The sequence below is a fragment of the Lacerta agilis genome, chromosome 8, assembly GCF_009819535.1.
Source record: "Lacerta agilis isolate rLacAgi1 chromosome 8, rLacAgi1.pri, whole genome shotgun sequence".
In the NCBI taxonomy this organism is placed as follows: Eukaryota; Metazoa; Chordata; class Lepidosauria; order Squamata; family Lacertidae; genus Lacerta; species Lacerta agilis.
In genome coordinates, this window is record NC_046319.1 from 24,998,110 (window position 1) to 25,010,343 (window position 12,234).

The 12,234-nt window shown below is 48.4% G+C and overlaps 1 protein-coding gene across 5 annotated transcripts in view; it reads right to left on the reverse strand.

The window, feature by feature from the left end:
• PHC2 (polyhomeotic homolog 2) overlaps nucleotides 1-12,234 on the reverse strand; it is a 56,659-nt gene that overhangs the window by 19,028 nt on the left and 25,397 nt on the right. For 4 of the 5 annotated variants that reach the window (XM_033156594.1, XM_033156592.1, XM_033156591.1 and 1 more), the window contains 7 exons: nucleotides 11,653-11,811; nucleotides 10,291-10,368; nucleotides 9,931-10,095; nucleotides 7,286-7,435; nucleotides 6,691-7,015; nucleotides 4,611-5,032; nucleotides 2,983-3,160 (listed from right to left, as the gene is read on the reverse strand). In XM_033156594.1, the coding sequence (XP_033012485.1) occupies nucleotides 2,983-3,160; nucleotides 4,611-5,032; nucleotides 6,691-7,015; nucleotides 7,286-7,435; nucleotides 9,931-10,095; nucleotides 10,291-10,368; nucleotides 11,653-11,811 (1,477 nt within the window). The remainder of the gene's footprint in view (nucleotides 1-2,982; nucleotides 3,161-4,610; nucleotides 5,033-6,690; nucleotides 7,016-7,285; nucleotides 7,436-9,930; nucleotides 10,096-10,290; nucleotides 10,369-11,652; nucleotides 11,812-12,234) is intronic. The other variant, XM_033156593.1, reaches the window with a different exon arrangement.

Sequence of the window (12,234 nt, forward strand, 5' to 3'; positions counted from 1 at the left end):
CCTGTTTCCCAGGATTGGCTGCGCCAAGAGCCTCCGCCTCCCCGAGCGCGCCTCGGCGGCAGGGAAGGGCCGAGGCCGCAGCCTCCGGAGTGGGGGGCGAGGGAAGGAGGGCTGAGTGGCAGCCGCGGAAGTAGCAACCCAGTCTCCAGTTCCCAGCAACGGATGGCAAGATGCCCCAAAGAGCGGGGACGGGGGGCTCTCCGGATTAAAAAAATTATTCATTACATATATAGCTCATTTTTCCTCCAAGGTGGTGTACCAACTTGCCCTCTTTTGGGGGCAGAAAGATTTTCATTTCTCTTCATAATGTACCGGTATTTGAATACCACTTTGGGTTGTTGTTTTTAAAAAAGCAGTGTATATACATTTTATGGGATCACAGGCATTGTGATATTAGTAAAGGGAAAATGTCATTTTTGAAATTTTCATTTTATAATGTGTATAAAATGGAACCGTTATAAAAACAAATGAAAATTAAAAGATGAACTATAAAATGGGCACAGAGGAGTACTGTACAGCCACACATAGGTTAAAATAACAAAGTCTGAGCAAAGAATATTAGCTTAGATATCTGGTTATCAGCTCCCTCCCCCTTTTCTCCTCACAACAACCCTGTAAGGTAGGCAAGACTGATGTACTGGTTGGCGCAAGGTGACTCAGTGAGCCTTGTGGCTGAGTGGGGATCCAAACCCCTGCTCTCCCTGGTCTTAGAATCCAGCACACTAACCACTACACTTGCTCTCTAGATATTGGGGGAGGGGGAGTCCTGGCAGCCATGAAAATTCAGCTCCTCATTCAACTAACATCAGGATGCCACTGTCATCTGGGGAATCCATGCTGGCGCATGCGCGCATATATATATATATATATATATATATATATATATATATATATATATATATATATATATATATATATATATATATATATATATATATACATATATATATATATATATATAATCTACTTTCCATTGTTTTTTCAGCACTGGACAAAAAACGACAAAAAAGGAAGCAGTGAGAGTGGTTGAGAGCAAGAGAGATTTTTGCATGAGCAGCTGAGGCGGGGGAGAAAGCAGGTGTGTGCTTGTGTGGCCCACCCCCCACCCCACAAAGGGTCTGCGGAGGAGGGGAGCAGCAGGAGCTGGGCATTGTTCCCTGGGGGGGGGGAATATCCAAGCACCCCCACCTCTCTCTTGGCCCAAATGCAGATGTGGGGCTCCCCTTCTCCAAAGGAGAAAAGGTTTGCTCCATTTAACTTGATTGAAGGGAATGTGCAGGCAGGTCAAAGATCCAGCTGCAGAGCCTTTGTCTCTGCAGCAGGCAGGCGGCAAGGGCCTCCCTCCAGCTTCCCAAGAGTGCAAACAAAAATAGGAGAGGGCAATCGAACCCTCCCCGCCCCATGGAACTGGGACAAAAAGCAGGAGGGATTGAGTACTACTATGCAAAGATGATGGAGGGAGGCGAGGAGAGAACAAACATTTTCCCTTCTCCAAAACAAGCCCATGCGAGGGGGGCAGAAAAGCAGCTCTACCAGGGTTGGATGACAATAGCCTTAGAATCTCAGAGTAGGAAGGAATCCCAAGGGTCATCTAGCGCAACCCCCTGCAATGCAGGAATCACAGCTAAAGAATCCCCGACAGGTGGCCCTTCAGATATTTAAATAGGGCTCCATCATGTCACATTTCAAAATTCTCTTCTCCAGGCTAAATACACTCAACTCCTCATGAGACTTGGGTCTCCAGGTCCCCTCGGGAAGCCTAAACCAGTTCTCCTGGTAGAACCAGATGGGGCAAGCTAAGGAAATTTCAATTTTTACGGCTTATTTTTCATGAATGTGCATGTTCGGGTGGGGTGGGGGAATGGAAAACATGTCTCTCAGAACTAAAAAATGGCCCCTGGATCATCAGCTCAGCTCCCCTTTCCTCAACAACAACCATCTTCCAATAATGCACAAAATGCCACCCACACATTTGCGAGCACATTTCCATAGCCAGGGGACTAGAAACTTGCTCTTTCAAAAGGGAAGCTGAATATCAAGATTGTCTGAGAAAAAAGCTCCGGCCATCTCTGTGTAAATCAACCTGTTGCCTTCCTGATGTTTTTGACTACAACTCCCATCATCCACAAGGGAAGAAGGCATAGATGTTGCTGAACTAGGTGGTATCTCCCTAAGGATTCCATACAGTCCAGGATCAACATCCATTCTGTGCACTTCCAGAATTTGGGGGGGGGTTAATCTCAAAGAATACTCTAGATTATATTTTACGTTCATCAAGAGGCAAGTTTCTAGTCCCTGAGGTAAGCAACGATAAAACTCTAAAAGGGAAAAATTTCAGTAGCTGGGGGCAAGTAGTGTTTCTAACACTTTCTGGCACGGGGAGAAGATACAAGGGTTTGGGGTGTTCTCCAGCACTGTGCCCCTTTCCCAATCAACCAAATCATAAGAACAACGTTAAGCCAAACGACGTACAGAATACATATCAATTAATTCAGCTTGTAGAATTCACCTTTCCTTTAAAAAAGAAGATCAGACAAAGAGGGCTTTGCCTCATCCAGGATACCACTTTCTACAGCAGCCAGCAAATAGCGTGCTCCCCCACTGCTTGAGTCTCTGCAACTGGTACTCAGAGATAGACTGCTCCTGAACACAAGAGGCTCCCTCGGAGCCATCATTGCAAACTGCCCACAATTTGGAGCAGCGCTCATAACCCCACAACAACAGATAGGAACGTACAGCGCCACTCTGCCCCTGAGTGCCTATTCAGAAGTACTCCTTGGGATTCAGAAGCATTGCTTGCAGGCAGAGGCGAGTAGAGTTTTTGACAACCTTCTCCTTCCTCCTGCTGGAGTTTTCAATAAAAAACACCACACCTCTCCAGTTCCTTTGAAAGCAACCCTGCAGGAGAGGAAGGGCTGCAAAGATTCTCTTACACACACATAAAAAGGCAGCAATTTTCCTCCCCAAAAGAAGACCCCTTACCGTGGGGCGGGGTGGTCCCAGTGCCCTCAGAGGCCTGCTGCTCAGGAGGGGCCGCCAGGGGTGGCGTCGTCAAGGCGCCCTGGGGTGGGAGTAGGGGCTGGGCGACCCGTGACTCTGCCGGGGGCTTCTCTGCAGGAAACGGGTCTTTCCTGGAATTCTCCTGGTTGCTGAGTGGCGGCTGCGGAGGAAGGACGAGAGAAGCGAGGGAGGAAAACATCAAGAGCAGGGGAAAATAAGAGGCCCCTGCTTGCCCTGCTGCAGAGGTCTATCTGCTGGAGTTGGCGGGAACTGAACCTGGGACCTGCCACGGGCAGAGGACAACCTCGACCCCCTGAAACTATAGGTTTAAATGCACTGTTGTTTTGCAGGCATTTGGCCCGTAAGAGTGTTTAGTACTTTGCAGAGAAGTGTTACTCCCTAACCATAACGGGAGACAAGCAGACGGGAGATCTGGAGTGGGGAGGAACTCAGGGGGCACCCCTCAGGTTGCCAGGGGTCTCGCTACTGGGACAGACTTCACACCAGGCTGCTAAAGGCAGAAAATCAAGTGTGGAGGGGAGCCCCTGTGGAAGTAGCAACCCCTTCAGAGGCAACGGGGCAAGTGGCTGGTTTCCTTGAGCAAGTGGGTGCCTTCACCTGGAGCAAAGACCCAGACTTCAGCAAAGCAAGAACATCAGAACAGAGGTGCATTTTGTTTGTAGCAAAAACTGGGCTTTTAGTGCCACATCTCAAACCCTCTAGAACCAATGCCCAGCTGAAATTAGACAGGCACCTCAGCATCACAGCCTACCCCAAGGCATGACCCAGTCATTTATGAAATGTGAATTATAACTGTAGGAATGATTTAATTGTTTTTACAACTTGCCTTTTTTTGGGGGGGGTACTGTATTGTATTCCTATGCTACACACTGTTTTCATGGCCTCATTAAGTGGTTTCCTAATATGTAAAAATAAATAAATAAAACCAAGAACAGCCCTACTGGATCAGGGCCAAAAAGGGCCTAAGTCTTGCATCCTGTTTTCACAGTGGCCAACCAGATGCCTAAAGGGGGAAGCCCACAGGCTTCCAGTTGTTGTTCCCCACCATCTGGTATTCAGAGGTAGACTGTCCGTGTATGTGGAGGCTCTGCTATCAAAACAAACGTCCATGAGAAGAGCTCTGTTGGATCAGGGGGAGAGCAGCCTGTCGCTTTCTGAAGTCAGGGAGGAAACCCAAAGCTAAAAGGGGAATCAGGGTTTGCCCAACACAGAGAAGACATTCCCCTTGCTCTGGGATGTTTTTGTGTGATTCACAATGCGCTGAGGCGAGGGTGGGGCACTTCCAGCCCAGAGGCTTGCTCAGGCCCGAAAAGAGTTCTGAATTTGGCCCACGGGGCCATTGCCCAAACCACAGCCACCTGTCCCACATGCAAAGCAGCTCGCCATCGCTCCGAAGCCTGTTTGCAAGCAGCTTGTTTCAAATCCACTTGCAAGTGGGTTCCCAAAAGACAAGCCCCTTTTGAGTCGTCACCTGGCCTCATCAGGATAAGGATATGGCCAGGGAGGAGGGGGGAAAGGATCCAGTTCCACACCCCTCTGCCCCAGTCCTCACCCCAAAATGAATGCCCCCCCCCAGTGGCCCAACTCACCGTCCCAACAGCTGGCTGCAGTTGCAGGATGACGGCCGAAGCATGCTGGAACTTGCGCTGGCCGGCGTGGCTGGGGCAGCCAGCTGGTCTGGCTGGGGAGCCACCTTCCAGCCTCTGGGCCCCCATCGCTGGGGGTCCAGGGGGATGCGGGGTGTGCTGCTGTGAGGGCTGGCTGGCAGCCGGCTTGTGCTGGCTGGGGGCCTGGCAGGCTGGCAGACTGGTAGCGGGGGCCTGGTTCTGTGAGGGTCCTTGGGCTTGCAGGCTGGGGGGCGCCCCGAGGCTGGGGGTCGGTGGAGGGGGGACCTGCAGCTGTGGAGGCCTGGGCTGGAGGGGTTGATGCGAGTGCTGCTGCTGGATCACAAACTGGTGCTGGATTGGCTTCTGCTGTTGCAACAGCTGGTGGGTCTGTAGCTGGGAATATGCTGGAGGGGAGAAAGGAGCCAGTTAACTAATGCCACTCCAGATGCCCTTTAAATCATCATCATCATCATCATCAAAATAAGCCAAAGATAAAGAACAGAAAGAAATACTGTATCATCAGGTTGAAAGCAGCATAAGGTTGGACATTCTAACGGAACCTGTCGTTCCAAAACATTACCAAAATAAAATGCGAATTTCCCCATAAACCTGGTCCATATGTTGTTGTTGTTTTAATAGGTGAATCAGAGTTACTGTGAACCCCATTTTCTCGAGCCATCAGTTTTATTTTTACTGGAGTAAATCCAACAAATGGGTATAAAAAAATTAGTATCAATCTGTTTGATTTACTTCTGTGAGATAAAAATGAATGAATAAAAACAATAGAATAGAAAAACAAACAAAGAGGGTTAGTAAATATTAGGTTAGTAAAGCATGTTTGGAAACCCTGATTTCTCATTGTCCCGTGGAGAGGGGAGTCCTGTGTTTCTGCATTTGTGGTATACAATACAAAACCTCACCAAACATCATAGAAGTTTTCAAGGTCCCTCCTGTCTCTGGCAGCATGTGAGTTTAGCAAATTCTAAACTCCACAAAATTTTATGCTAAAGGGAAAGCTGCAAGCCCTGTTAAGGTTTTCCATGTGGAAGCAGCTGAGGTTCATGCCAGTGTCCATGACTAGAGTTCCTGAGAGCTGAAAATTTCTGCAGATATACATCCTCTCTAGCTAGCATCCAGATAAGCAAGGAGCATTATCAGAGTTCAAGGACGCAGCCCAGCCAGGAGAAAACACTCCAGGAGGAAGCAAAGCAAAATCGGTGAGGTATAAAGCAAGTGAGGAGCTGCCCATAAACAACAGCAAAAGTGGAGAGAAACTCTTTGCCCCAGAGTTGCCGAGAGCTGCTAAGGAGACCCCTACAGAAGTGACAATTCCCAGAGTGGATTAACAATCAATCCCTCTTAGAGTCATAGAGTTGGAAGGGATCGCAAGGGTCATCTGGTCCAAGGCCCTGCAATGCAGGAGTCCTTAGTTCAACATGGGGCTCAAACATGTGACCCTGACATTATGAGTCTCATGCTCTACCGACTGAGCCATCTCACATGGAATTCTGAAAAATATATTAATATAATCATCAGCCACCAGGTTCCTTCGAAAAGTCTTTGCCAACTCGCATCCTATCCAGGAGTTCTGGGCGACGACTCCCATCCATTGCCACCCAAAACATCTGGAAGGTATCCGGGCTGGCAAAGGCTGCCTTAAGAATTTGCGAGCAGGATTCAAACTATGAGCCACATTAGGAATTAAGAGATTATTTTATGGTGGTTATGACATAACCATGAGAGAACATAGGATGCAGCAAGGGGGAGAAATTAAAAACACAATGGAAAACGGGAGGGGGAGTCGGAAAAAAGCAAAGAAAAATGTACTTTGTTTTGGTATTTATGAAATTGTTGATTTATTTTTTTTAAGAGTCAACTCTAGATGATTTCTCACTCACCCCTCATTTGTGTGTGGTTCTCAAAAAGATCCCCCAGCCCCAGAAGCAGGGCAAGGGGGGAGGCAACAACCCACTTTTCCCCTTCTGCTACTCCACACCCCCAACTTTGCTCTGCCTCCCCCCCCCCGTGGCCCAGTCCAGCGGAGACAGGGCCAGTGTCTCACCTGGGGCAATGAGCGGGTGAGTCGTGGAGGAGGTCACCGTCCGGTTTGTGGAGCCACCCCGTCCATCCAGATTCCCAGCTCCCCCGCTGCTGCCACCTCCGCCACCCCCATCTCCTTTCCTAAGATGCTCCGGGGCGTGTTCGGAGATGCCCGCCTTGCCGCCGGGAGCCTGCCCAGCCGTCTTGCCCTGAGAAGCCGGAGAGGAGGTGGAGTGGCTGCTGTTGCTCAGGGTGGGCTTCATGGCCAACGTGGGGAGCTGCTGGCTCAGGGAGGGAGCCAGCCCCTGAGCGGCTGCCTGCTGGGTGCGGAGAGATGTGTTCTGTACCTGCAACAAGATGAGAGAAGAAGAGAGCTCAGCTGCAGAAGCGTGGTCCACCCACAGAGCCTACAGTACTGTCTACAGTACACCAACCGGCGGCAGCGCCCCAAGGTTTTACACCTGGAGGGGGTCTCTCCCAAAAGCTGGGGGTTGAACCTGAGACCTTGTGCGTGCAAATTACGCGCCTTAAAACAGTGGGCTGTGGCTTCCCTGCCCTCCTTTCTTCCTGCTAAAACCGCAGAGACATACCCAGACCCTTGCCCTCCTGGTTCTTACCTGAGCTGTGGTGGTGGATGGCTGGGTGGTGGTGGCCCCCTCGGGCTGCACCGCAGCAACCGTGGCCGTGGGCGTGAAGATGAGCTGCGGGGAGAGAGGGAGAGCACGGCCTAGGCTCCTAGCTACTTGCACAAGGTTACTCTGCTGAGCCTGGAAATCACAGGAAACGGGTCCCCTTATACATCACCCGTTGCCGTCCCAGCAGAGAGATCACAGCGTGGGGGGGGGGAGCAGCCCCGGGAAACCACAACCATGCGGGACGGAGGGAAGGGATGCACCAAGGAGCATGCTCAAGGACTCCATGCGTTGGGGACTTTGAGGCTGGATTACTGCAATGCACTCTATGTGGGGCTGCCCTTGGGCTTGGGTTCAGAAGCTCCAGCTGGTGCAGAGAGATTGCTGATGGGGGCATCTAGCCAACAACACATGGCACCATTGTTGAAGCATCTGCACTGGCTTCCTTTCTGATTGTGAGCCAGGTTCAAGGTCCTTGTCTTCATTTACAAAGCCCTGAACAACTTAGGTCCAGGGTACCTCTGGGATCGCCCGAAAACTTCTATCCCAGCTAGATCACCGAGATCATCTGCAGGAGCATTGTTGGCCATTCTCTGATTTTTCGAGTCTCATTTGACAGCCATGAGAAACCAAGCCTTTATTGTCACAAGCCCAGTCCTATGGAACTGCCTGCCACTGGAGATTCAGCAAGCACCTTCTGCTTCAACTTGTAAACGCCTGCTGAATACTTTTCTATTCCATCAGGTCTATGCAGGCAGTTAAGAATACATCTTTCCATAATAGCTGATTTCCGATTTCAACCTTTTAATATGGCTCTTACTGTATGGTTTTTAGGTACTACTGTTGTAAACTCCTCTAATATTTTTGTGCATATAATTTTGTGTGTATTTTGTGTGTATATACTTTCATATTATGTTTAAATAAAGTGGTTGCCTCTGAACTTTGGAACACACTTTCCAAAGTTATGCCAAACCGATCAACATAAATGGAGAATAGGAGTTCAAAACGCATATGATTATTTCTTATATTTTTCCAGGAAGGTGATGCAATGGAGCCCATTTAAAATCAGAAACAGATTTTTCACGGACCATCTGAGTTGTGCATTTGGGTTTTGCAGTGTTTCTTAAGTTTATAAACCAAGATGCCACCTCACCCAGGAAAGGAAGCGAAAACAGCAAAAGACTATTAGCTGCTTCAGTAAGACACAGGAGGGGGGGAATTCTCCTGGAACAGACTGTAAGAGGAAGAGGATATAATATACTGCAACACTTCGCAAGGCAACACATTTGCAAGGGTAGCTAGAGAGGTCATAGTTTTGTCCATTACCAAAGTGTGACCATAATTTTTTTTAGAAATACCAGAAGTGGAGTATACCGGCTAGGTTAAAAAAAACACCTAGTGTGTGCATGTTCCTCATCCAAAAATAGAGGCTCACTGTCTAAATTCAAACCACAGTTTATTCCATTTTAAGAGCATTTTCCCAACTGTTAATTTCTGTGTTATATCTGAGCCGCTTCAAGAAATATGGTGGAATACAAAGCAAGCTTAGCATTCATTTCTGTGTTATTTGCAAATTGATTCCCACCCAAAGCAAATTACACTGAAATAAGAGCTAAACTTGCCCTTGTGTGAAAGCTCATATGTATCACGGAAATTAACTGTTAGGGGAAAGTTGGGAAAATGGAATAAACTGCCATGTGAAGGGAGTCACAGTCTGTGCATGGGAACTTCTGAATGAGCTCCACTGCAAAACCATGCTCTCAAGAGACTCAGAACCAATTCTGACGCCCTCCACCACCTTCTCCATACCACCACCACATCAAAACCGTGGGAAAACCTGAATTACTGCATTGCACACCATGTGGGCCTTCTCTTGCGCTAGATCTGGAAGCGGCATTTGGTGCAGAATGCTGCAGCACGGTTGCTGACAGGAGTGAGGCCTTGTCAGCATGTAACAACCATCTACACTGGTTGCCAATTTGCTACCAGGCAAAGTTCAAGGTGTTACTATGAGTATATAAATCCCTTAACCTGGGACCAGTTTACCTGCAAGGTTGCCTTACTCCTGCTTCAATCTGCGGTGCTGGCACTGTTACACGTGCCCTGTAATACCCACATTTGTAAGGAAGCCATATTTTAGAGAGACAAAACCCTACCCTCTGGAACTCCCTGCCTATTGATGTCATGCAGGCACCTTCATTGTACTCTATCCAGCGCCTAGTAAAAACAATTTTGTTTCGGCAAGCCTCCCCTAGAAATGTGGATGCGAGGTTTAATCTGTTTTTTTGTTTATGGTTGCTTTTATCTTTTGAACGTTTTCAAGAACTGTTCTCTACTGATCGTTTTCTTTTTTTAAATTCTCATTGTAAATCGCTTTTGAGGGTATTTCTTTTTTCAACTGACAGGTGCTGTGTAATTCTATTAAATAAATAATAATAATGCTCAGGATGGTGTAGAATGGGCAGAAGAACTGCCAGGGTGGCACCCAAAAGGGCAAGGTTGTTTCTGCCCTGCCCAGAGCCTCCCCAGATGTACCAGTAAGACACACACCATCTCCCAATAGGCTGTCAGCTCCCCCGGAGGTTCCCAAATGGCACAAACAGGGGATTCAAGGTGCTTTGCCAACTTACCATCTGAGCCCGCAGGTACATCTGGGCCTGGCTGGCAGTCAGGGTGGGGCTGCTGGCGTTGCCCAGGAGTACGGCTTGCTGGGCTATGCCAGAGGCGGCTGCTGAGTTCACGCCCTGGGCCCGGTTGATGAGCTGGGCGGCAGCTGGGGATGTCGCCAGGTTTATCTGGGGGTGGGGGGAGGAGAGGGAAGACTGAAAGTGGTGCAGTGAATCTGGACGACGGCATGGAGGAGGAGACGGGGACAGACCCATCTGCACCAGCAAAAGTGGAGCGCATCAGGCCCCAAGATGCCCCAGCTCCGTGGGGCAACAGAAACCCCACAGCAGCCCTGCAGAGAGAGGGGCAGACTCAAGGCTTACCGTGGACTGCTGAGGCGGTGTCTGCGTGGGACCATTGCTGCTGGACGAGGTATTCTGCCTGTTGGCTGCCAGACTTGCCTGGAAGGGCAGGCAGAGGGGGAATTAAGCAGAAATCAGACATAGTGAATCCATATAGCTGTGATTCCTGCAATGCGGGGGGGGTGGGGGTGGACTAGATGACTCTATGATAAGAATATTTGCCCATTTACTTCACAGGTCGGCAGAGGCTCTCCAAGCTTTCTGGTGTGGGGCGTTCCCAGCCCTATACCAAGGCTTGAACCCGGGACCTTCCCAGGGTCAGAATGTAAGAAGAGAGCCTACTGAATCAGACCAAAGGGGGCACATCTAGTCCAGGATCCTGAACCAACAGATGCCCCAATGTGAAATCTGCAAGCAGGACCACAAGTGCAAGAGCCCTTTCCCCTCCTGTTTGAGTCAGTTTTGGAGACATTACAAAAGGAAATTTTAAAAAAATCTTAATGAACATAAATGACATGTTGTACCTTCTTTTCCCAATGCGCCTTGAGACCTTTTGTTGCACAAAGGAACTGACAAATGAAATTACTATTCTTATCATTAATAATATTAGTAAGAATGGCAATGCGGATGTGTGAACGATCCAGTATAAATGATCCACTGCTCATGTACTATTCTTGCATTTAAAAAGCTTATTTGTTTCCATTCCATAAAATGTATATGCTGCTCAACTGTAGGAGCCACAAAGCAGTTCACAGAAAGTATGAAACAATGAAATTATAAACAAAACAAGCCTTGAAAACAGATATGTAATAATTCAAAGAATGGTTAAAATCAAAGATAAACTAAAAAATAAATTAAAGCACATGTCAGCTTCTATATACCTGAACAGGCTTGGCTAAACAAAAATGGTTTTTTTGCAGGTGCCTAAAAGAGGATGGCAAAGGCACCTGCCTGGGGTCAATAGGCAGGGAGTTCCAAAGTGTGGGTGCCACCACACTAAGAGATAGATTTCTTACAAATGCAGAACTCTATGTGGCACCTGTAACAGTGCCAGCTGATAAAATAACGATTTTTTAAAATCTCATGAAGATAAAAACAAAAACAAAGGCGACTTCCTGATGTCCATTACATGCATCAAATAAATGCTGAAAGAAAAACAACTCCCCAGTCTGGAGGGACCCTTTGCTATTATGCAATTAATCATAGAATTGTAGAGCTGGAATTGGACCCCAAGGGTCGTCTAGCCCAACGCCTGGTTAATTTAATTATTATGCATTTAATAGACCTCCCTTTAAAAAAAAAAAACACCACCTTCCTTGCCCAGAGGATCCCACTTGGAGCAGGACTCCCTCCAGCCCTCTCCCACTGGCCCCAGAGGCCTACCTGCTGGACGGCAGCCAAGCTCTGGAGCTGGGTGCTGCTGAGGTGCTGCTGCTGCAGGGCTGCCGTCTGGAGCATGAGGTGCTGCTGCTGGGCGGCATACATCTGCTGCAGGTATTGTGCGGCTGTGTTGGGCTGGCGGTGCAAGGCCTGCTGGATCACCTGCCGGGAGAAGGACAGCAGGCAGTGAACAAGCTGAGAGGCAAAGAACCAAACAAGAGGCAGCTGGGGGGGGGGGGGCGGAGAGGAATTCTTTATCAGGGCTGCAGCTGGGAAGGGAAAGGGTTAAACCCCCTCCCCTCTGAGTGTGTCACATTCACACCATAAGATTAAAGAACTATGATGCCACTTCAAAAGTCATGGTTTCTTCCCCCAGAGGATTCTGGGAGCTGGAGTTTGTTAAGGGTGCTGAGCGTTGTTAGGAGACCCACTTGCAGAGCTACAATTCCCAGAGTTCCCTAGGAAGAAGGGGCGTTTTTTTTTTTTTTTTGCTGATTTTGGCCTTATATTTATTTATTTTTAATCTTATTTTTCACCAAAAAAAAGCTTTGCAAATTTTTAACAGAGACCTAAATTTACTTTATC